The sequence below is a fragment of the Telmatherina bonti genome, assembly GCF_933228915.1.
Source record: "Telmatherina bonti genome assembly, chromosome: 2".
NCBI classification, from domain to species: domain Eukaryota; kingdom Metazoa; phylum Chordata; class Actinopteri; order Atheriniformes; family Telmatherinidae; genus Telmatherina; species Telmatherina bonti.
The window spans coordinates 27,192,693-27,218,688 of NC_136620.1; the positions used below are offsets into that span (position 1 = coordinate 27,192,693).

Here is a 25,996-nt window from a genome sequence, read left to right on the forward strand (position 1 = left end):
ACAGGTGGAGTCAGTTTTCTTACTCTTAAAAAATTACAGCACTAACATGATGCATGTTCTGAAAAACTATCTAAAATATTTTGGCTTTAAGGGGTATAAACATTCTGATAAGTTTATGCTTTCTCCATATGTCACTTAACAGCCTACAATTTAGATGAACCAACTGTGTCCATTCAGCAGATAAAGACTGGGTTTGGTGTTACCACTGGGCTTTTTTTAAAAAAGCTTGCAACATGAACCTTTTTATTACAGCTGCACATAGTCACAAATATTTTAGATGCATTCTTCTTCATCCTATTCTTCTACATAAGTAGTTAGAAAACCATGATAGATAAAATAAAAAAAATATGGGATAGATGAAGAACTAAAAGGGAACTACAATCAGGAACACAAAACAAAACCAAAAAAGGAAAAAGAAAAAGAAATACATAAATGGAAGAACTCTTTTTAGCAGAAAATAATGATTGCATTACCAGATCGGGAAGAGACAGCACGTTTCTACTATATTAAATGACAGTGAGAATTTTTGGGATATGTTGAAAACAGTTGGAGAGGATCTTGTTTTATGGGCTTGGACGGTATGTTACTAACGCTGCATGGGACCAAGAATGGCTCAGATCTGCATAACATGATTTACCTTGACAGACTGACAACCAGATATGTGGTGGGATGGTACATCTATAGTTAACTCTATTTTTGATGAAGTTGCGTCATGTGTTACTGCCTGCATATAACTGATTTTGTTCATTTAAATAATTTGCAAGTAGGTTGATATTAAAACTGCTCGGCTGCTGGAGTCTGCAGTTACACTTGAGTGATAGCTTCTCATAATTATCACAGCATGTGATATTTACTTTGGTATCATCTTCTCTACAGAGTATAACTTTATTAGTTATTGAGGCGCTATTGCACATAAAAAATTTTTATGAGATAAATGATGATTATGAAAGGAATTATTGGGTGTGAACACAAAAAGAAAGATGATAGAAATGTGGAGGAAATGTATTCAGAAGTAGAAATGACAGGCTAATGAGTGTTGACATTCAGTGCAGTGCAGAAACTCAACTTGATGAAAGATGAATCAGATAACGGCATGAACACTCCTCTGGGAACTTAAAGCTTCTGAGATCTGAGATTTGTAAGAGTTAGAGTTCAAGTTAACAAGTAGGGCAATAGGCTTGCATGTGTACAGTGTTGAAGGGTGAAAGGTGCCAAAGGGCTTAAGCATCCCATTACCCACTTCTTCTTCTTTTTGGTAGCACAAAGCAAGGTGCCAGCCCAGTGTCACCTAATATTGTACAACTGTATGCCATCAAAGTTCCCAGATAATTAATAATTTTAACACTTATGAAGAGAAAGAAGACAGAAAATGTCAAACTATATCAGAAAAAGGCAGACAATTCAAATCATAACCTCTAATCAAATCTGATTTTCTTCTATTTGCATATAAGAAAGAAGAAAGTCCAACATATTTTAATATTATGACACATGAAACTATAAGCATCGAGTATCGCTTGCTAATAGCTGACGACGTCTCAAATCCGAAATGAAGACAGGCTCGCGCTCATGTTTCAACGGAAGGTTTTATGATTGGTCAGGCGAATTAAACTTACATCTGCTCTCCACTTCTCCGTGTTTGGACAGTTGGCTAAATTTCTTTTAAAAATTTGATACTGACATAGTCTAAGAAAATATAATTCACTATGAAGAGGGAGGGGGGGGGGGAAGGTTTAAAAATGTCACCAGCGGGGGACTTTATGTTTAAGAGTCCCTAAATAAGGCCCTTCGGTGTCACCAGCTGTTGCGCGCACAAGAAAGTAGTCCCGGCTAGAATAAAAACCGGCGCCCCTTCAGTAAGCGGTGGCGCATCGGTCCCTGCAAAGTTCCCCCGCTAGGTGAGTGACATTTACAAGGTTCAGCGAAATAGAAAGCAAATTAAAGACTGTTGTATGAAATTTATACATGGGGACACTTGTTTACGGTCTTTAGATTTATTTATTTAAATATTTAAATGGCTGATGCAACATCGTTTTTCTCCTTTGGGTTAATATAGGTTCAAGTTATATCTGATAATTATGTTCATAACTCATCTGGCAGTGAAAGTCCATATGCAATTCTGCAATTTTCAAAAGAATTTTCTTAATCAAATAACAAAACATTTCATAATCTTTGTTGTACATTATGTTGCGGTGTTTAAAGGTGGAGCATGTAAGATTTTCAATAAAAAATTTTTTTAAAAATGTAACTGAAAAATAACTACAATCATAATTAGATAGTTTTTTTTAAACATGTAGGTTCCAGTCTGTCCATATTTGATGTGTTATTAAATTACAAGTTTATTTAATGACAAAGACCCTTCTTAAATGTTTGCCTACCAGTAAAAAAAAAAGTGCTTTTTGTCATTTGTCATTAATTAAACTTGTAATATAATAACGCATCAAATATGGACAGACTGGAACCTACATGTTCAAAAAACTTTCTAATTATGATTGTAGTTATTTTATTAGTTAATTTATTTTGAATATATTGAAAATCTTACATACTCCACCTTTAATATTGAGTAGTTTGTGCTGTATTTATTAAAAGCACTCTGAGCGAAATGCAGATTCATGGCATTAAATGTTTTACATACTTGGACAAATGAATTATTTAGATTACTTACTTCTGCTTAATCAAAATGCTTCTGACTCAACACAAAATGCATATTTTGGCTTAGTGGAAGTATGAATGGAGTATCAACACACATGCACGTGTAATAAGGACTGGCAACATGTATTTGTCAGGCATGTTGTATTCCTGCTCTGCAATTAAGTGTCAGCTGATTGCCACTCAATGTTGCACTTGAGCAGCATAATATATGTGTGGAAGGGAATATAGCAGACATCTGTCAATAAACCCGTATAGCTGAACCTGCTCTTTGCACAGGCTGTTCTGCAAGCCTACATGAACAATCTGCACTGCATGAGACCAAAAAAAGTAATCCATAAAAAGGCCGCATCACAATTATGAATGTGTACTTCTCCAGTCACATTGGTCTTTATTTATTGTTTTTATAGCTTTGTGGCGTTCTGCTGTTTGCATATCTTCCCCTTGGATTAAGTGCAGAATCCATTGTTTTAATCTTTTAATGACAACACATTTTATGCATGCCTATCAAAGTACAGAGATATTCATCCATCCTATACCTTGTTCCTTTTCTGTCTCATAGGACTTTTCCTGCAGACACGGATCCAGTCATGTCTAAGTCAAAGGATTCAGGCTCTTCCATCATGCATACCCAGCAGCTGCATGCTGCCATGGCAGACACTTACATTGAGCACATGTGTCTGCTCGACATTGACTCTGAACCTGCAGTGTCTCGCAACACCGGCATCGTCTGCACAATCGGTCAGACATATTACCAACACCCACTGTTTTTTTTTCTGATTATATGAAAGTTGTAATGCTTGCCATATTACAACGTTTTAAACAATCATATGATGACGTTAACCTGCCTGTCCTTATGCAGGACCTGCCTCCCGGTCTGTGGACATGCTGAAGGAAATGATCAAGGCTGGGATGAACATTGCAAGAATGAACTTTTCTCATGGTACACACGAAGTGAGTGAAGGGAAAGCGATATCATTGTGCCTGCATGCCTGCTGTAGCATTAAAGTATTAAAAATAAATATGAAAACCGAAGAGGTTTCATTCAGACTGACCAGTTCAGCAGCAGCGCGCTTTTTGCCCTCTGCAAGCAATTCTATGGTGATGATTTACCCTTTACAGTTGGAAGCAACAGTCAGTGTGACATTTCCTGTGGCCTGGTAACTTTCTGTAATGTGAGCTGTGAGCTTGTGCTTGACCATTCAGTATTAGATCTGTTGTCGCTCAGTGGCCAACTGTCACTCTGTGGTTGACCTTATACCACTGACCCTTTGCCTTTAAAAGTCATGACTCTTTCAGTGATACCTGAGTGGACATGCATAGCTAGTACCTGGATCTTTGAGTATTTTGAGTTGCATGTGTGACGGAAGCTTTGTTCTGATGAATGAAAAATGTGCTTTTGTAGCGATAATTCCAGAAAATCGCAACCAAGTGAGTAGAAGATTTGTTCAGAGAGGAGAAAATAAGTGTGACCTCTGTCATTGGTGTGGCAGTTGTCAGTACGGCTAAAAATAGGAGTCACCCTCACAGCAACAGTAGGAGAGGAAGGCATGTAGGGAAGAAGCAGTGTGTGTCAATACAGACCGAGAAGTGCAGTTGGTGTTGACAGCATGTTTCACTTATAAGGCTTTTTTTTGCATGTCATATTCACCTTATCCATGTAAGGAGCTGCCAGACTTTTGCATTTTTGTGATATTTAGCAGGAAACAGCTGTACCTTAAAGTCTATGCCACCTATTTTTAGCCCAAGGAAACTGCAATTCATGTGCTAAAAATGTGTTGCTGTTATGCATATGCTGTATTTAGTTTTGCAGTCAGTGTCAAGCTCTCTGTGTGGCCACCTGTTGTTCTGCTAGCTTCAGTTTACTTTCTTACAGGGTGACGCATTTAGAGAAAACCTTTTGTCTTCTGAAACAAAATCACAAAAGAAATGTATAATGCCTTAAAGGTAGATTTAAACAGAGGTTTGATGAGATTTGTTTATTTTACAGTACCATGCTGAGACCATCAAGAATGTCCGTGAGGCAACTGAGAGCTTTGGACCAGGATCTGTTGAGTACAGGCCTGTGGCCATTGCTCTGGACACCAAGGGACCAGAAATCAGGACCGGTCTCATCAAGGGCGTGAGTTCATGTTAAATCTGTAATCTGCTCTGACATTAGCCATTTGTTTTTATTTATGGAGAACAAGTAGCTGTATGGGGTCTCTTTTGCTCTTTTTTAGAGCGGCACCGCTGAGGTGGAGCTCAAGAAGGGTGAAACCATCAAGCTCACACTGGATGACCAGTACAAAGAGAAGTGCGATGAGAAGACTCTGTGGCTTGACTACAAAAACATCACCAAGGTTGTGCAGACCGGAAGCCACATCTATGTTGATGATGGTCTGATTTCCCTTAAAGTCAAAGAAATTGGTAAGCACATCAGCAAACAGATGGTTTGTTGGGAATTTGGTTTTTTTCTTTCAAAATAGTCCCTTGTTGTTTCTTTGTAGCTTACTGGGAATATTTCTGTGTTTCTTCTAAGGCAATGACTACTTGATGTGTGAGATTGAGAACGGCGGTATGCTTGGTAGCAAGAAGGGTGTCAACCTCCCCGGAGCAGCTGTTGACCTGCCGGCTCTTTCTGAGAAGGACCTGCAGGACCTGCAGTTTGGCGTGGAGCAGGGTGTCGACATGGTCTTTGCCTCCTTCATCCGCAAGGCTGCTGATGTTCAGGCTGTCAGGAAAGCACTTGGTGACAAGGGCAAGGATATCAAGATCATCAGCAAGTTGGAGAACCACGAGGGTGTTCGCAAGTGAGTGATTTGCCAGCTGTCACCTCTGAACCCATAGGAAAGTTTTTACAGGTGCTAAACAATTATTTTTCCCTTTCTTTGTTAGATTTGATGAGATCCTGGAAGCTAGCGATGGCATCATGGTTGCTCGTGGAGACCTGGGCATTGAGATCCCAACAGAAAAGGTCTTCCTTGCCCAGAAGATGATGACTGGCAGGTGCAACAGGATTGGCAAGCCCATCATCTGTGCCACACAGGTCTTTGTTGTCATGTGCAGGAGTACAATCTTGAAGAGAAGGAAGTCTGTTTGCCGATATCAAATGTTATCTTGTTTTTCTCATAAAAGATGCTGGAGAGCATGACCAAGAAACCCCGTCCTACCCGCGCTGAGGCCAGCGATGTTGCCAACGCTGTTCTGGATGGCAATGACTGCATCATGCTGAGTGGTGAGACCGCCAAGGGAGACTACCCTCTGGAGGCTGTACGCACACATCACATGGTAAGACTGGCTCTGTACGCACTTTTTAACATTGCGTCCATTGTTAATAGCAATAAAAGAAGAGTTTGCTGATGGTTTTAATTGCTTTGTCAGCTTGATGTGAAAATTATTCATATACTGTTTGATGGTAGTGCAGCAGCCAGTGTGCAAAGGAAACTTTCATCATCAAAGCATTCTCCTTTACAAGGACTATATATCTTTATGTGCTCAGAAATACACAATGTCAAATATAGTCATATATACTAAATGTTATCCCTTGCTTTAGTTGAAACTCTGATGCCTTAAATGATAATATTGTGGATATATTTATAAGCTGTGGTGTTTGGAAGTTTGAGGACTTAGCATAACTTACCATATTTCTGCATAGATATGCCCTGAAACACCATCAGATTTTCACAAAGTCCTAAAGGAGCATAAAGACAATACAGTTAAATAACACAAATTTTCTGAAGATTGGTTGCATTTAGTGTTAAACATATTATGCAACAGTAACTACAGCTAAATATTTCATGGCTCATTGCAGCCCAGTTTTTTTTTTTTTTAACTCTGGGATATTGTTGAATTTAATCTCCCAAACTGTTCTTTCTGAAATATTTGTGCATAAATTCAGGACTTTGATGCTGTCAAATCATACAAATTTCTCCATCATTCCTAATCATTCTTTGGTTAAACAACATCTGATCCTATAACCATCATTGTTTCATGATACGCTTTACACTACACAGACAGATGTGACATTTTCTTAACAATTCACAGGTACTTTCTTTAATGATGCCAACACACCATGTAGCAAACCAGGCCCAAATCATGACACTGCCACCACTCTGTTTCGCAGAATGGATGTGGTGTTTTCCAGCAAGTTTTGTTTTACCTTCTCTTCCCCCAGAACATTTTTACATCAGTCTTCTAGCTTATCCATTTGATTTTTAACAAGTACCAGGCAAGTAGTAATAGTCATCATAGGCAGCAATGTCTTCCTCCTTCCTACCCTTCCATATCCATCTTTCTTGTGGAGGGTTCTCTTAATGTTGGAGTTATAAACATGTATAGTTGACAATATATATATCAGAAAACAAATGAGAGGCCTTTTCTAACTTGCTCTTTATAACCTTTTCTCTTCACATAAGAATTTGCTTATTTTTCTCCAAAGGCCTCAAAAGTATCACTTCCACAAAAATAAGTGTTGTAAACACTGAACTCTAGATCCATGCATTTTAAAGAAAACATAGCACCCACTCACTATTGCTCATCATCCCACAGACTGAAAACACCCGATGCTGAGCTTTTACTTCCACATGAGAGGTTTACAAATGGTAAGGACTTAGAATTATGCAAATTTGGATAATTTTTCCTCATAGATAAATGAGAAGCCTTTATATTTCAGGTAAACATCATTCTAAATGGTTCTGTAAACTTTCTATCACCACATTACATACTGGTGGTTGAATATCTCAAGACTGGTAGAATGAAGAGAAAAGTAGTGTATTCACTATTTTACAAACAATTTCTTTATTTTGTGTACGTTTCCCCTCTGTTTGTTTTTGCTACCAAATAGGCATATTTTGTGCCTTCTGGATTGTGCCTTGTATGATGCTATTCCTAAATTAGTGTTTGAATGCCTGCTGTGCACAGCAGCAGCTCCTGGACATGATGGCTGCAGCTGTTGTTTAGTTTCATGTCTCAGTGTGCTTTCAGGGATAAAAAAAAAAAACTCTGCACTAAGGTTAATTATCACTTTCTTTCCTCCTTCAGAGTACAAACTAATAGTTTGAATTCGCTATGTGACCACAGTCTTTCACCAATGATCTGTTTTCAAATATTTAGATTTCCCGCGAAGCCGAGGCCGCCATGTTCCACAGGCAGATGTTTGAGGAGCTTCGCCGCACCTCCCATCTGACCCGTGACCCCACAGAGAGCGTTGCCATTGGAGCTGTTGAAGCTTCTTTCAAGTGCTGTGCCAGTGCCATCATTGTTCTCACCAAGACTGGAAGGTATATCCATGCTGTAACTCTTCTCTGTAAAGCTCTGAGTAATAGTATCCATACCACCCACAGAGAGCGATGAAAGTGATGCATTATACTGTACATTTCTATCCCGCCGCCTCCGCTCCTTCCCTAGGACAAGCCCTCAGCTCACATGAAGTGTGCCAAATTTTCCTGCACTCGCAATCTGCTCTCCACTTATGACCTTTTGAAATTTGAACCCTAACATTTTGGGAGTTAATTTTAACTCCCTGTTCATTCCTGTCAGGTGGACTTATTTCATAATTACTGGAGTCCCACTAAACTAGTTACCACTCATATCTGATATAAGTGATTGATCTATAGCCTGCTGTTTGTGAATGGTTTTCATTATTTCCCTTGTCATAAACATTTATTTGTTTTTTTCACTCCAAATAATTCACTTTATCCTCGCAACTTATTGATGTTGGTCTTAGCTATAGTTAGCAGCTGGCTCGCTGCATGCCATGTGCCTAATGAGCAGACGCCTAGTGTGGAGCTTATATGCTGAAAATAACATTGTTACCACTGCAGAAAAAAACAACGGGAGACTGAATGTGTGATTTTAACTCAAAGTGTTGTTCTCTATATTTTTTTTATTAAGAGACACGTAATGTTAGTTTTACAGAAGTTTACACCATAGGTGTAACTCTGTAATAAACCTCTTCTGCTGCCCACAGGTCTGCTTACATGCTGTCAAGGTACAGACCACGTGCTCCCATCATCGCTGTGACCCGCTGTGGTCAGACTGCCCGCCAGTCTCACCTGTACCGTGGTGTCTACCCTGTGTTCTACAACAAGCCTGCCAATGATGTCTGGGCTGAGGATGTTGACATGCGCGTCAACTTTGCCCTGGAAGTTGGTGAGTGAAAATAGATTTCTGATATTTTATTTGGGTAAAACAACTTTACTTCATAGTTATGTCAATCTGTTAGAGGATTCATCTCAAAGTATTTTTTTTTAACAATTTTCAGGCAAGCATCGCAAATTCTTCAAGCCCGGTGACGTAGCCATTGTTGTGACGGGCTGGCGCCCAGGCTCCGGTTACACCAACACCATGAGGGTTGTGCTGGTGCCTTAAATTACATTAAAGGACAATGAAAAACACTTCCTCTCTCTTTTTTATGTGACCTTCCTTCCCCCCGTTTTGGACATTTTTCACAATAGAAAGTCAAACCAGGCTGCTCCATCAAAAGACTTCACAGACATGATTCCTTTATCCAACATGTCCCCTTTATTGACTGAATCCTGCTGCTCTTCTTGTTTTCTCCCATGTTTCATGTACACCTGTCAGTTGATACATTATGCTATTCAGACTGACATGATCCATTAAAAGGAACTGTTGGATCGACTGTGTTTGTTTCACTCATTACGCCGTCACCAGGTAGATTTAATGCTGTTTGGGCAAATAAAAATGGAAAGTATGTTACATTAGGTTATTAAACTGGAACCAGGGAATTAAAACTTTCATGTTGGTTGTTGAGATGACAAGTGAATCACTTTTTTTCAAATTGCAATGTGGATGGAACTAATATCTTGTAGCCATGAACATTCAATCAATAACAACATTGTAAGATAGACAATCTCATTGAAAAATATTAGAACAAATGTAAATAAATCTAAGCTTAATATAAAATAAGAAATTAATTCTAAATGATCTGTCAGCTAAAAGTTTAGTTTTGTCTTTAAACATAAAATTTCACTTCATCGCTTTTTATTTTTCAAGCCATTCAGATTTTTTACATATTTCTATTTGGTAAACCAAAGGAGGAAAATAGGAACTGAGACATTTCTTTATTGACTGTTCTGCGGTGATTGTGCACGAGGTCATTTTAACAGACTTCACTTTGAACGAGCTGCAACTTATTTTTAAAAGATCAAAAAACATATAAGCATCAATTAATATGTAATAACAATGAAAAAGATCAGTGAAATGCAATTAGTAGGTTTCTTATTATTTTCTTGTTTAATTTTCTGAATTTTCTAATAATATACATCATTTACTTGCATTTCAGTTGAACATATTTTAAATGAAAAATAGTTTAAAGTGATTTTCTTCCCACTAGTGTAACTTTTATTTGGGAGCTCACAACATCTTTTGTGAAGCTGAAACAGCAGTTTACATGTGTGCTGAATCATCTGAACAATCTTACATAGCATTTGCAATCCAAGGAGACCAGCCGGTGTCTGAAACAAACTTCAGCATGATATTGAATTTCAGCTTTTTAATAGTTCAAGACCTCTTGGTGATAATTTCACCATGTGCTAGTTATTTTGAGTACACACTGTACTGATTAGCCCCTTTAATTACAGAGTTGTGCTGTTGCAATGCTTAAATAGAACATAATATAAATGTATATATGCAGAATTTGGTTTGATCTTTTTCTTGCCGATATGAAATAAGGCTTTCAAAGACATCTCAATCGGGGTATCATATGTTGCATTAATGGGGATTTCATAAGAGTTCCTTGCAATGTTAGTTTTTTTTTGTTTATGGTTTGTTTGTTTTTTGTTTTTTTGTCTTAAATGACTGCCAATATTCAAAACACTCAAATGATTTGTCAGAAATGTTCAGAAAAATTAAGCAAAAGGGCCACAAAAAAACAAAAAAAACCCCAAACTTATTAAAAATGTTGTGATAGTATGGGGACTAGTTGTCCTGAATGGCCTGCGCATTTTATTTGCTTTGTGTTGGCTTCATCTCAACAACAACAAGATAAGTTTTTCTACAATAACCTTTAAAGCAGCATTAAATTAAATGTATATTTACTTACTAATCCACAGTTATCGATCTATGAAAACGGCAAATAAGTGTCATTGTTTTGAATATCTGGCAGATTATAATTCTGGCTGTTTTAAATCTTGGCACCGAACAACACAGCAACATTCTCAATTTATAATCCAGCTTAAAGTCTGAGATTTTCCCATCATTTTTATCAGCTTTTCCTCCTCCTGCTGTTCGCTCTCAATAAGAAATCAACAGCTAGAACAAACATCATTGACCATATGTTATTTTATTGCATTGAATTCAATAGCTAAAATAAAATGTACCTAACATACAGGAGATGAAATCATCAGTTATGGTGGTTAAAAGGCAACAAAATGAAAAAGAACTAATAAATGGTTGAAAATCTTACATCTTGTCTTCTTAACACAACTTTAAAGTGAATTCACTCAAAAGAATCCTAAACTTAAGTCCAGCTGATGCTGCTGGTAGGTGGTTGGAGGAGAACAATAATAATAATGAAGGACTGATTGAGCCCACTAGCAGTGACTGGCTGGTGACTGAGTCTCTCCTCGTGAAATGAGGTGAAGAGTCACAACAAACCCAGGTCCAATAACCACTGGACAGGATCCTAAGACGGTCTGACTCACTGACCGGCTTGTTTGCTCACAGTTTGTCACCAGCCGCGGGTTCACAAAGAGAGACTTATCATCTAAAGACATTTACATGTAAGGTTGTAAGAATGGTTTTAAAAAGCGGTGTTTTGATTCAGCATAGCATTACAAAGCAGCAATTGTTCAACAACAGATGCTAAAATTTACAATCAAACAGTGTACAATGGAAGAGGTAAATATGCAGCAATATGACCCGTCAGGGTTTTATGTTAAACATGTGTCCAAGTAACTGCTTTTAGCCCTTTGACTGGTGCAAGAAACATTCACATCAATCTTAGTGCATCGCTGGTTTCAGGATGTTTGATTATCCACAAATGCTTGATCGCTATATAATTCCCTTATTTTAATGAGTTCTAAGTAAATTCTGAATCTCACTTATTCACACAAGTGCTTCAGTTCACAGTACCTTTATATGCCTATAAAAAAAAAGAAAGAAAAAAAAGATTATTGCATACTATGCTAATGGCACACACCCCTCGGCTTAGGTGGATTTTCGGTACCAAAGTTATTGCCAGACTGAAACGAGTTGGCATACGTTGTGCAGCTCGCCTGGTTTTCCTACAGATAACCATTATCACCTTCATGTTTGACACATTCAAATGATTCTCGCTATTTCCTCCCAGACAGACAAACATTACGTTACATTCATTACATAGTTCATAATGCGATTGATTTGTGTGACCCGTTTGGGTGTGCAATATTGCTGAAAAGCTATCTTGGAAGACATGCCATCATCAAACTTTAGAACTGGGCTGATTTCTGAAACAAGCAAAAGTGCACAGTCTGTCCCACCTCACATTTCTGACGACACTTCCAGCTCTCCTCAGAAAGGATATAAACAGAAGACAGCAGTTTTTGGTATCAATAATAAATCAGTACAACAATCGAAAATTTTCTAACTAAACATATGTAGCTAAAATGTAACACAAAGAAGCCTGGACAAGGGGATTAAAACAAAAACAACAAAACACAGTGAGGTTGGAATATAATATATAGAACAAGTAAGATCCTTATGAGTTGTTTTATATACTGTATACCCATCAACAAATATAAATCACCATGTTCAAAGACTCATTCATTTGTAGAAAAAAAAATGTCAGTCACCAACGACCAAACATGATCCATTCGTTCTGATTACAAATAACACCAGACTTTCGATCTGATTAAAATAACACACCCTCCTACAGTAAAATTGGAAATTGTGTTCTTTAAGAGAAAGCCAGCAAGGAGGTGATTCCCTAATCACCCTCAGGAATTAAAGGAGGGTGTGTCTGAAACTCACAAGTTGGAGGGAAATTTGTTTTGCTTATGTTCGTTCTCTAACATGTTACTAGGAGATCCAACAAGAGGAGACTGAACATCAGCAGACTGATTCAGAGGTTTAGGCCCTGAATGTGTCCGACTGACAGGAGTGGCTTGACCTGGGATTGGAGTGTAGGGTTTACCGACAGCTACGGGAAAGAAGGCCCCTGCTGCTTCCTCGGAGGAGCCACTCATGACCAAAGGCCTTTCCTGGTGCATATAACTGTAAGAGCCTGAGATAGTCTTTATTTCCTGGGTAAACATATCTGCAGAGGACACAGCCGTCTCTTTCAGGGGAGATGCCACCCTGGCAGGGCAAGAGCTGTGAGCGCTCAGGGGACTGGGGAGCTCACTGTGGTAAACTGTCCTTCCCCTCACAGGGCTCTGTGTGCTAGGACTGTGGACAGGAGGGGTGTAGCAAGGCGAGACCTCGGCTGAGCCATATTGAGCCAGGGAGGCAAGGGCGGAGTGTTCGGGAAGAACCTGTGGGAGGAAAACAGAATGGAGTCCAGCTAGGGTGTGCTGGGCCAAAGAGGCTGCAGCTCCAGATCCACCTGCAGATGTTGGCTGATTAAATCCAGTAGAAGACTGGGTGTTGGTGAGGATGGGAAAGTGTGGGAGGCTCACGTAACTCGATGTCCTGCTGACTCTGTTGTGAATAGACCCCATCTGCTGAATGGAGCCATGGGAGGTCTGCTGCAGCTGGCTCAGTATGGGGTTAACAGAGCTGCAGATCAGAGGGCTAATAGTGGGAGCTGGGAATCTTCCTGCCAGCCTCCCTGGCGCCCCCTGTTGGAGTAAACCTAACGGTTGAGGTGGAGTGGTCATTGCACCATGGAAAGGCTGAGAATGAAGCTGAGTGGAACATGTGTAGGAGACGGTGGTCTGGCTGATGGGAAAAACTGTGCTCATGCCACAGTGAGAAGGATAAGCAAAAGGCAGGTGTGTGGGCTGAGGGGTGACTGGCTGCAGGCTGCTGGTGAAGATGGGCTGGGATGTCAGACTGGGAGACACAGGTCCAGTGGAGAAATGGGGTCCGGGAAACCCCAAGGTGGGAGTCTCAACTAAAGACCTAAATTTGGCAGGGCTGGCAGGAGAACCGGCCCCTGAACCACAGCTACTGGAGTTGTTTGCTCCAATGTGCACCCTCTTTGAATGGGTGGTGTGGTCCTTCACAGAACCTGAACCTGGAGCCAGAGGATTGTGGAAGAGGATGGGAGGCAGCTGGGAATGATGGGCCAAGGCCAGAGCAAGGGGGGTCGTTGCAGCAGCAGCCTGAAGAGGGGCCTGAACCAGCGGGGTCCAAATAATAGGGGTAGGTGATGGAGGACCAGGGGCCAGGTTTAAATTTGGTGAAGTGCTGGTTTGGATTAGCTGCGTACATTGGGCCATGTCACGGTCATGCTGCACAATTCTTTGGATCATCTCTGTTTCGTGAATGTTTAGTGTGCCAGAACTTTGGTGATGCTGGACTTTATGCTGTAGGACAGAGTTCCTCTTTCCTGTGAAGAAAAGAGAAAAGAGGCCGTGCAACACATGAATGACTAATACATCTTAACTAAAGTAATCAAAGCTTTGCCTCTTGAACAAGGATACTAAAAAAGAACTTTAAAACACTATCTATATAGATATAGTGTTTATCATATCTATTAATCTTTCAATGCTAATTGTTATGCCTTATTAGACATTATTAGATGCTAAAATGTGTACCTGTTGCAGTTTTTAGACTTGCAGGGACAAAGTTGTAAGTTTTAATTGTCTCAGTACAAAAAAGAGGCTTTTTAAGGACATCTATTACTCTTCCTGCTGGCTGTGCAACAGGCCTGTGTTTGCACTGCTTTGGCTAGACTTTAATTAACAGGGTTACATCGTTTTATTTGAATAAAACCTTTACTTTGCTGCAGTCTTGCTGTGTTCATGGGTAAAGTTGTTGTATTGCTTAAAAGAAGATCTTGCATACATTAAGGTATGTATAAAGCCCAAGGTTCCTCAGTTTGACTACACAGCTATGGAGTTGTTAATGTCCCATTTTGATATGTTTTCTTGATTGAAATTTCTCAGAGGATTGTGGCACATTTCTCATGCTTCATTTTCTCAGATCTGGAGGTTTTGTCCTTCTGTCATGCAAAAAAAACTCACCAATACGATCCAGGCGGTCGAGAGCCACGGTCTCAAACGCCCTCCTCATCATAGGAAACTCCTCCAGAACTTCATTGAAGTTGTCCACAGACAGAGAGTAGAGCCGGCAGTAGTTGTCTGCTCGCACACTGGCTGTCCTCCGACCTCGGGTCAGCAGGCAGATCTCTGTGAGGACAGGGGAAAATCAAAGTCAAAAAGGTTTGTTTCATGTCTTTAACAGATTTTCCTGCAGAGTCTCAGACAAGTATTACCAGCAAGTATAAAGGAAAAAAAAACATAATTAATATTAAATGTTATATAACAATTTGTCCCTTCTTATACAAGATGTGAAAACACATACATAACACAGAACCATCTTTTAGAATTTTTTTTTTAGATCCATTTACAAAAGAATGGTGAGAAATAAAACTATTACTGTGAGACGATACAACACGAAAAGACTGATGCCTCTCAACTCCACAGATGGTGCACTTAATGCAATTTCTGCAGCTTACGGTTTGTCCTGACCTCATCTGTCGTGCCAGATCAGAAAAATAAAATAATACGCCATTACAAAAAAGCAAGGGGAGGGGAAGACATATTTTTTTCAGGACAGACATATTGAGGATATACAAACACACTCACACGCTCCTGCTTTTTACCGTCTTTTTGATTGATTTAATTTATTTATGACACATAACAGAATGACTTTTCTGACATTTTGTTGTCAGAATCGCTTTTGGATATTTTCTATCATCACTAATCATTTCTCTGCGTGTGTGTGTGTGTGTGTGTGTGTGTGTGTGTGTGTGTTTAGTGGTGTCCAAATACGTTTCATAATTGACTTTTCTGTGAATGAATGTGTTCTGTGTTTTTTCATATAATCTTTTATTAAAAGGTTTCTTTGTTTTAACAACTTTTTGGTGACAGTCTGCTGCACAGCCTTTTACAGTCAGCAGGTTCAAATGAGGCAAACAAGGAGACAACAAATGGAAAGTTCTGGATTTCAGCTTTAAACAAAGGGGAAAACCCACAAATGGAATCAAAGATCACAAAGCTTTGCTCCTCTTATTTTTGAGCCCTTTTAAGGAGATGATGAGGACGATTTTTTTTTCCAGCTGTAATGGTCAGGCAAGTTAATCTGCTGAGTGCCTGAGCAAAGCAAATCAAAACAAATCTTACATTCATCACTCCTTCACTTACATTAAAGCTGACCCACTCCCCTCTACTGAATATATTGCCGTGAGGGCTTCACCTCCAAAATAGGAGCCATCGGTCAGCTTGGTGTCTTTACTGCTCTTGGTCTGGACGCTGACAACACCATGCTGGATGAAGTACATCTTCTTGCCAATAGTTCCCTCCCTGATTATGTAGTCGCCTGGCTGGAAGACCTCGAAGCGCAGTTTGGTCAGCATGGAGGTGACAAAGTTGGGATCAGCGTTTGCAAACAGGGGCATGGAGGCCACCAGTTTGCGACAGTTGAAGTTGATGATCTCCTACAGAACATACAGAACAGTGCTGTAAACTTTTTGTCCTGGAAATGCTTTCACAGTGTCCGTGCTGCTACATGTGTACATTTCAATCATTATAAAAGCAGCTTAGTGCCCTGTTAATAAGGTTCTCTGCCCTCATACCACCATTACTAATCAGATTACATGACTATTAACATTATCATGCAGAGTAAGACAGCCATATTGGATTATATTAATCATTTTTTGTGAACCACTTAGAACAAGCAGACACTCTTCATGTAGTCCCACATTTCCATTCATAGGCCAAAAAACTAAAAATGTATAACATTGCAGGTCACATTTTGTCTGCATGTAGCGTGAAAAATGAAATAAGATTAATGCAGCAGTTAAAAAATATAAAGACATAGTATATGACTATAATGGTGACAAAAGCTGCAAGGATGGCAGCTGACCTCTCGCAGTGGCTCGTTCAGCTCCTCCAGAATGCTTTCCTCATCAAACATCTTGCCCTGATATCGATGTTCGTAGTAGTCATGGATCCTCTGGCGCATGTCTGCAGGGAGCTTGTGGAAGGACATGTACTGCTCCACTTGTTTATACTGCAACACGACAAGAGCCCAGCTTTTAAAAAGTGAACAACTTGCACTGAAACACATATAAGTGTAACTTTAATGAAACTGCATTTGTGACAAAAAGAAAAAAAGAAAAATGTAACCTCATGTCAGAGTGAATATATTAAACTGATTGATGTGTTGGCTCAGAGGTGGACTATAATATATCTCATTAGGTTAACAGTCAACTGTCAGGCCATCTGTGAAACCTGCCCACAGTGCAGTGTTGTGACTCTGCCCCATCTGACAATTACAGTTGCGCTCTGCAGGCTGCAGCTAATGACATTAACTACTGTGTCCTTCAGCGGTGTACTCTACCAGCAAAGCACAATGCTCCCAGCACCCAGTCTATGTATGATATTTCCTGTTATAAGTCTCTGCTTTTTATCTCTGCATGTTTTATTAGATCTGTGTTATGTCTGTCTCTTCTTAGGGGTCTGAAAACCCTTGCAGGAGGGAAAGAAATCAGTTTCTGGGGTCTTTTTACACCTAAAAGCCCAGCAGAGAGTTTGTTATGCATTGTAAATACTGAAGTCAGTTGTAAACAGCTGTGTAAAGGATGTCTATGCATCCAAAGCAGTAGATTTTCTCATCAGATCTGTTTTGGATGTAATCATCTATCCCTTGAAGGAATTATTCCCATTACTTGCATAAAAGTGGCAGTAAGACTACATGAAGCTAAACATTTGTGCAGAAAAAACAATTTGAAAATTAATTTAATATTAACTAATACTATATTGTGGAGCATATTATTGAATTACTATTTTCAAATTAATATGAAAGTATGTGGTTACTCTAGCTTGTTAAAGTTTAATCAAAAGTCGGAAACAAAAGGTTTTTTGTTCACAATAGTAATCTAAAACTGTTGGAATTAAAGTTGTTAAATAAGACCACCCTCTGAGACTTTTTGGATGTAAATTGTCTGAAAATTGTACAATGTCAGAGTATTTGTGTGCAATTTTAAGTCCTATTTATGTTCAGGTACCAACCTTTTCTTGATACTGCCTCCTGGAGGAATCCAGAGACTGAATGAGAGCAGTGGCATGCCCCACAAACATGGCAAAGCAGGTAGCGCCCACGATCATGCTGAGGATGGTGAGCCACACGTCAGCCATGCCTATAGGGGGGTACAGGCCGTACCCAATGCACAGCATGTGACTCATGGCCTTGAACAGTGCATAAGAGTACTGTTGACCCCAGGTGTCATTCTGGAAGGGACACAGAAGAGGAAAGAGACAGTTTCTCTGCAAGTATCTGTAAGAGCTTTGGAAAGGAGCACAGATAGTGCGCCCTTCGTTCTACTCGGGAGCTCTGACCTATCACATAATATGTTCATTTGAGGATCTCATTCCTGTGACATTATCTGAATGTTTTGCAAAGTCTACTCTGGCTTTTGTTCAATCAAAATCGGTACAAGTTTACTTTATATCAGCAGTAAATATACTGAAAATGTCTAAGAGTGGTTTAGAAAGGAATAATACAGAACAACCAGAATGTGCTTGTGAATTCACAGACTTTATAAAATGTCTCTTGTGATGACATGTCCTTTGACATTTATTATCTGGTAATAGAAGTTAAATGAGTTGCCAACACCATTGATAAATGTTAATACTTAATGTGTGAGACAACATCAGTTTGTGTCATGCTTGAAAGTGCACAGGAAGGTTAAAGTGTTGCTTGATAACTCTGTTGGCGTTAATGTAAGCGCTTCAGCCAAACTGATAACTAATTCAGCCTTAATATGACTATTGTGTGGATTTAATAGAGCACACATTTGGCTGCTGCTTTTTTTTTTTTTTTTTTCATTAATATTCCACTTACCACCATCTTGTTTCTAGTGACCCAGCAGTCTGGAGGGAAGTCTTGCAGCATGGGAACCAGAAACTGGAGACAACCGTCCCAGTGACACAGCAACAGCATCATTCCAATCAGATTCATGATACGCACCATTGCACTGGCAAGATCATACGTCATGTGGAAAACCTAGGCCAGAGGATTTCAGTATTAACAGAAAAAGCACAATGAAACACACATCTCTTATAAACCTGTAATTTTTCAACTGACTCTGAAGCAGGCAGGGGATTTGAAATATACATTAAGAGATGTTTGAACAAGTGACCTATACCAGACCATGCTTAATCTTCTATAGAGCAGCAAAGGCCATTTCCGTGCTGAGTAACCATCTGCACCAATAATCTACGAATGGGATGGAGCTACTGTTGGAATTATAAAAATAAGATCATGCAGGAAAATATCTGTTATTTAGTACACTGACCATGCATGAGTGAGTGTGTGTGAAAGAAGTAGCCAACAAATTAACAGTGAAGGAGCATTAGAGAATTTGTCAGTACATATACACGCTGGGAGAAATCTCTTTATCCAGGGTGCTTTCACATGCAAGGATTTCAGAGCAAGGCTAAAACTAACAATCTTCATTAGCAATTATTTCATATGGATTTGCAGATTTGTTGTAGGCACTACTTTAAAAATCTAAAACTTGAAAAGCAAACAGCAAAAAATATTGATTTTCAATGCCTTAAAACAGGCATGTCAAACTCCAGTCCTTGAGGGCCAGTGTCCAGTTTTTGGTTGTTTCCCTGCAACAACAAACCTGATTTAAATCAAATAGATCCAACATCTTCTTGTCAACCTATTTGTTCATTTCAGTCAGGTGTGCTGGAGCAGGGAAACAACACAAACCTGCAGGATACTGCCCCTCGAGGACATGAGTTTGACACCTGTGCCTTAAAATATTATTAACATTGTTTCCAACTAAGCAAGTCTTGACTAAATTCTTTTTAATGTCAGCTTAGAACACTTAAGCAGAGTTTAAATTAAACTGTCCTCATCTACCTCTTCCCATTGGTGGATATAGCGAATGAGTCTGGAGAGGCGCAATAACCGCAGCAGACTGAGGATCTTTGTGAAGCGGACGATCCTCAGGGCCCGAGCCGTCTTGTAGAAGTCTGAATCGATGCGTGTCTCCACGATTAGAAAGATGTAGTCCACAGGTATGGAGGAGATAAAGTCCACCACGAACCAGCTCTTCAGGTACTTGATCTTAATCTGCTGCGGGTCCAGGATGATCTCCGTGTTGTCCTCTTTGACGATGCCTGTGCGAAAGTTGAGGACTAGGTCCATGAGAAAGAAGGTGTCTGACACCACATTGAAGACAATCCATGGTGGCGTGTGCTCATCCTTGAAGAAAGTGATGCCCACAGGTATGATGATGAGGTTTCCCACCATCAGCAGCAGCATTGTTAAATCCCAATAGAACCTGTATCACAGAGCAACCCACACATGGCAAAAGATTAAACTAGTTTCTTCAATGACTTGACAAAACAGATGGGACTCAAGGTCACACGCAAGAAAATACCAATACTATAATAAAGTGACAATGAATAGCTTCAAGGTTTCAAATGACGTACAATGTAACTTTCAAAAATGTCCATTTTTTCTCATGATGTGATCAGATAGGCAATTAGATAACATTTGTTTAAATGTTTCTTAAACAACATATAAACACATTGCTGGCAACATCCAATCATACCCTTCACTCATACTTTTAAATGAAGAACTTTAAACAGTGTATTTTTCTCTTTTTTCTTTAATGGGTTGATTTTTTTTTAATAAAAGATCAGCTAATTATTGCCTAATTATTCACTTTAATTTGGTAAACGTTAATATTCACATTAATGCTTCAGACAAAGTGCAAGGCAATTTCAACAAAACTAACTTTCTGTTTTGTGTTTCGATCTTAAATAAGAGGCATCTATTTATAACAATGTTTTGAAGCATAATAACAGGTTTTGACAGAGCTGGGATCACAACAAAAGAGCAGAGGAATTCATATAAATGTGCAATTCAGAAAATCCCAAATCAAATTCAAATCTCAGCCCTGTTGATGAAAAAAATAAAAAACAACATCTTTCTTTCTGTTGTTTTCAAATGAAAGGGATTTATCAATGCAAATCTCCAAAATATGACATTTTTTTATCCATTTATTTTGGGGTTTTTTTCACTTAAATGAACATTCCTAGTTTTCTGGATTTCGGACTGTTAATCAAATCACAAACTCAGCAGATGTTTCCTGTTAACCTTTCTACTTTTTTTAAATACACAGGATGGTTTTAATTGTTCAGGTTAAATTGTAATGTAAATATGAGCATCCATTTTAAGACACACTGCTTGTCAGTAGTTTGAACTTCGTGTTCTGCAGTCTTCTTATTATATTGACTACAAAGTCAAAAAATTTACACAGGTTATAAACCAGGCCAGTTCACACCTGTAAGATTATGCGAGCTGCATCTGCTTGTGTGCAGGTTTACAAAACCAATTTAGCCTGTGCAGTAAATAAATATAAATGCATTTCTTTGCAATATGCGTCATCCCACTGACTCAAAACCCAGAAGATTGATATCCAAAGAAGCGTAAACAATGAACAAACACCACGTGAACATAAAAAGTGAAAGTTGTTTGATACTGCAAACTGCACAACAGGAGATTATTTCATTGCAGTAAGGGTTAATGCACACAATAAAACAGACATGTAAAGTATAGGAAGAGTGTGTTTTCCATACTCATATTGCATTCATACAAGCGAGTGTGAGACTGCATGTCTGGTCCATGTCAGACACCTAATTAACCTCTGATTGATTCAGCAGGAATCTGACACACCTACACCCCAAACAACAGGACGATGGGAGCAACCTGCAGTGGCTCCTTATTAAGTATGAAACATACTCGGGGAAAGAAGATGGAATTGAGAGGAGATGAAGCATGTGAATGCGAATTGTGTTCCACAGGAAAACACCTGAAAGTCATGGACAGCTGAAAAGTGGTACTGGCATTGTCATATTTTGCCTGTCTAGTAAAACACAGACAGCCATGTTCTAAGTCTTCCATTAGCTTACTGTCACAGCTTTAAGTGTTCCTGTGTTATTTAAACTTTACATAAGAGGCATTTATCCCCATCCACTTATACATTTTTAGAATGCAGAGAAATTTTGCATATCCTAGTTGAGAGGGTGGGATCAACTCACAGGGTCAGCATTGATACAAAGCTGATAAGGTTATGGGCCTTTTTCAGTAGCCCAACGGTGGCAGCTTAGTAGTTCTCAGGGTTGAATCCTTGACCCTGGAGATCAGTAACGAAGAGCTTCAGTCATTAAGCTACCACCACTTTTCAATCACAAAGTTTTGCACTTTCAAAGAACCAATAAGTTGGTGCAGAAACAGGCAGCTGCACATCCTACATTTCGACCAATTCCAGATACTTATTCCCAGCCTTTTCAGTGGGACAAAAATGATAAGCAGAATGAGCCGGGTGGCCATTTGTTATAATCAGCTTTCTGTTGTTTTCTGCTAAACAAAGCATTTGCATTTCTCTGTGCATCTGCACTGACACACCAGTCCTAATTGCACATTCCCTCTCTGACTAAATCCACAGTTATCTCCTGGGAATCCATGTCATCTCCAGAAGTCAGCTCCCATCAGCACAGATGTTGAGTAGTTAGCATTACTGCCCTGCACACGTCACGGTGCTGCAGAACACTGGAACAGCTGGATATAAAAAATAAATAAATTAAAAAATAAGGTCTACAGGGGACAGTGCATTACTGGCATCCCCTGTTGGCTCATCAGCCGACTGTATCCACACCATGCAACCCACCCACACCGAGTGACGTGCTGGTGTAATCTTTCTCCACCATTAAAATGCGGCGAACATCTGCAGGATATGTGGACCTGGTCTGGTCCAGATAGGAACTGTGCACTATTTGGGTCAGAGTGTGACTATGCTAAAGAGCATAAAAGCACAAAGAGAGGGGAGTTACAAGCAAAGTGAACACAACGAGGCTTAAAATGGTGAAAGGAGCTTAGATCAATCAGGACAGCTGAAAAAGGGATCACATTTGTACTAGAGATACTTATCTCTTGCTGCCAGAGCGCAGCTGAAGCACAACAGCCTGTATGCAGCTCAGTGGCTTAACACACACCTGTACTGTGGCACAGGCCCACCAGCAATCATATTAACCATATTTACAGAGCGTGCCAGTTCTGCATGTCTGCTCCTGTAGTTAGAGACAGTCTTAATAACAGTCAGCAGCTACATCTGGCATGAACAACATATAAGATACAAGGAGATGTGTGGGGACAAAGATGCATTGGTTAAATCATGCTGAGCTGATGCATAACGATGGAATCACACAGTGTGTCTATTCGGAAAGTAAATAGACACGTTTGCAGGATCAGAACCAGCAATGCTTGTTCTCCCAAAAATATAAAAAAAAAATCCCTGAATAATCTTTAGTGCTCCAACTTAAAACGAGATCTTAGGATAAAGCATTCACCCTAAGAGCCACGCACTCTTCACTAAAACCCCACCCCTACTCAAAGTGTGACCCCAACCGTGCATGAAGTAATGATACCTCATACCTCAAGCGCAGAGTTAACAGCTGGACACCCTGGATTCCTCACATCATATTTAGTCCAATCTCTTTCTCTGTGTCTCTCTCTATCTCTCTGTGTTTCGTGGTGTCCCCTCCCCGTCCACACCATCTCTGCTCCATTAGACTAATTGTGTTGTAATAATCTCTAGTGATGTGTGCTTCTAATATCTTGAATGGTCATGTTACCCTATTTTGATTACCCCATTTCCAAGCCCCTGCTGCACTCTCTGTAATCCACTGCCCTCACTAAAATCATATAAAATAAAAAAAAAAGTGTAATTCAGATGAGTGGAAAAAAATTGCAGTGACACACATCAGCATACAATATGATGACAGTGAGCCTCAAGGTTATATGTCATGAAAATCCCTTGATGGCTGTGATACACATCCCGCGTGGATGCATGCATTTAAAGAAACAATACAACCTATAGGCAGTAAATTAGGGAATTTCAGGTGGGTTTGGAGGTCTGGAAAAACCTCCAAAAAAATAAAAGTGGACAGAAAATTACTGGGTTTTATGTAGATATGCACTTTTCACGTGTGACTAAAATAACGCAGGCAAGCAGACATCCTAAGACTGAACAAATGAGGGGTTTATACCCTACATATGTATTTTAAAAGCTCAATGACAATTGAAATGTAAGAGGATTGTGCGTGCCAGTGAAGTGCTTTATGGTACATCAAATGTCTGCATGAGAGAATGGGAGCAAGGGATGTGTAGGCTAGTTAGAAAAAACTATCCAATTCAGGAGTCAAACTCAAGATGCATTGCCTACACATGCAGCATATGATGCATCTAATCTGCATTAACAATCAATACAACAGTCACAGTAAAGAGGATGTATGTCTCCTGTTTATGCTTTTTTTTTAATCATCAGTCTTCACACCTGAAGGCCAAATGAGCCCAAATTGTGTGACTGGACAGTGCAAAGCTACTTAATAAGTCACCACAGCTTGTAAATAAAGCTTTTGTGCAAATTAATTACCTAAAATCGCTGTATGGGTGGATTATCCAGAAGCCTGCAGACTTTACACGCTCCCTCTCGTGCTCCACGGCCCTCTCACTCCCCAGCATCCGCAGGGAGAACTTGTTGACTCCTGGCTGGAGCATCGCTCCAAACTGCCGGTGCATGAAGCCGGCTTGGTACAGCCGCTCATCTTCAGGTATTATTTGTTCGGTACCCTCCAACTTGATGAAACTTGTCTGGTCAAACACTGACGGCTGCCCGACGGCGCCAACCAGCCCTCCAGCTGCCCGTTGCTGGGCCCCTGGGCCGTGCTCACTGGGCAAACTCTCACTGACACCTGCATCAATCTCGGGGATGAGGCGCCGCTGCTCCGCTGAATCTGACCCGGGAAGATGCCGCCCGGTGATGGAAGAGATGCTGCTTCTGAAAAAGCGACAGTCCCCATTCAAGTTGGTCTTCACAGTAACGTCCCTTTCCAAGTCTTCGCTCCTGGCCTCCTCTATGCTCCTGCAACTGCTTGCAGGGGATGGAGAGGATAAATGTTTTAGTCGAATACTTTTCTTCTTAGTGTCCTTGTCGCAGGTGTCTCCTTCGCTGTCAGTTACAAAGGGTTTTTGCGCAATGTTTTGCGGCAAGCTGTAGAGCCTTTTGCGCATGGAAGTCTGGAATCTTTCCATTTTTGGGGGGTGGGGGGTGGGGGGGGGGTGGGGGGGGGATTTTTTTAAGAAGACGTGTAGCTCTAAGAAAAGCCCGTGCAAACAGAGGGATGGATCATGAAGCTCATTCAGCTGGGGTACCGCTGGAGGCAAAACAGTGACGGCGCATCCGCAGGACGGGTCGTATCTTATCTGACTCTTGGGACGTGCTGCACTCCTGCGGCTCAAACATTGAGATGAGTCAACAATACGCAGCCGCTTCAAACAGACAGGCGGAAAACAGCGAGAAACAAGAAATGCTTGTAAATCCAGGTAAGCTCTGAGAGTGCAGTCGGGAGCGCATCAGGATGCAGCATGCTGAGCGTCGGACGTGCCGGAGTGGGAGACTGCTGCTGCTGCTGATGCTGCTGCTGAGCTCCTCAATGACAAAGCATCATCTCCACCTCCCCCGAAATATCTGAGCTGTCTCTCAGCGCAGGGTGAACACGCACATGCATGCAGCTGGCACTGGCATCCACAGAGAGCTGACATCACTGATCCACGAGCCTCCTGCTTTCTAATAACGTGAATATTGATGGAGCTAATCTATCTGGTTGCCATAGGAGCCAGGATGGAACGCGCGCGCACCCCTCCCTGTCAGGACAACTGGATGGGGTTTAATTCAAGGATGGGATCTTGCTTTGAAGTTAGTTCGTTATAGTTGAGAGAAAGCGGAGGGATGGATGCTGCTTATCGTGCTGAAAACGCAACACTAATACTCGTTAACTAAATAATTATGCGCGTGGGATCCTGACCTATGCGTGACGAACAGGAGTTATCACACCTGCATAATGTGCTTCAGCAAACACCGTGGCTTATAGGGCTTTTTTTTTTTTTTAATTTGTTTTGATTTTCAGTTTTATATAATAAAGTTTTATATTACTGATGACACAGTTGCATAAAGTCTCAGGATGGCTTGTCATTGTTCTATCAAATTTGCAACGAGGATGCCTATTATGGTGTTTTCGATTACACAAAATGGATAAAACGGTCATGCAGAGGCGCCCTTGGCACTCCAACGACCGCTTCAAAGAGCATTTACTGTATGAAGGACGCTAGACTGCAT

General features: G+C 40.2%; 2 protein-coding genes across 2 annotated transcripts; one reads left to right on the plus strand and one right to left on the minus strand.

The window, feature by feature from the left end:
• Positions 1–1,753: 1,753 nt before the first annotated feature.
• On the plus strand, positions 1,754–9,268 carry LOC306763374 (pyruvate kinase PKM-like). Its single transcript, XM_079250160.1, has 11 exons — positions 1,754–1,895; positions 3,209–3,387; positions 3,509–3,600; positions 4,637–4,768; positions 4,869–5,055; positions 5,168–5,438; positions 5,524–5,674; positions 5,764–5,916; positions 7,741–7,907; positions 8,597–8,778; positions 8,891–9,268. Exons 2-11 carry the CDS (start codon positions 3,237–3,239, stop codon positions 8,995–8,997), a joined length of 1,593 nt encoding a protein of 530 aa, XP_079106286.1. The 5' UTR covers positions 1,754–1,895; positions 3,209–3,236; the 3' UTR covers positions 8,998–9,268.
• Positions 9,269–12,593: 3,325 nt separating this feature from the next.
• On the minus strand, positions 12,594–24,912 carry LOC306770608 (potassium/sodium hyperpolarization-activated cyclic nucleotide-gated channel 3-like; the record flags this gene model as incomplete). The annotated part of the gene is made up of 8 exons (XM_079259495.1): positions 12,594–14,119; positions 14,757–14,921; positions 15,991–16,231; positions 16,660–16,806; positions 17,808–18,026; positions 18,640–18,801; positions 19,672–20,095; positions 24,254–24,912. 8 exons carry the CDS (start codon positions 24,910–24,912, stop codon positions 12,594–12,596), a joined length of 3,543 nt encoding a protein of 1,180 aa, XP_079115621.1.
• Positions 24,913–25,996: the final 1,084 nt, after the last annotated feature.

What these genes read in the sequence shown, in the direction of transcription:
- LOC306763374 (XM_079250160.1), top strand. Translation starts at nt 3,237, where the DNA reads ATGTCTAAGTCAAAGGATTCAGGCTCTTCCATCATGCATACCCAGCAG. An exon ending in TTTCTCATGGTACACACGAA is followed by an intron (nt 3,601 to 4,636) that starts GTGAGTGAAGGG and finishes TTTATTTTACAG; the next exon opens with TACCATGCTGAGACCATCAA. An exon ending in GTTCTCACCAAGACTGGAAG is followed by an intron (nt 7,908 to 8,596) that starts GTATATCCATGC and finishes TGCTGCCCACAG; the next exon opens with GTCTGCTTACATGCTGTCAA.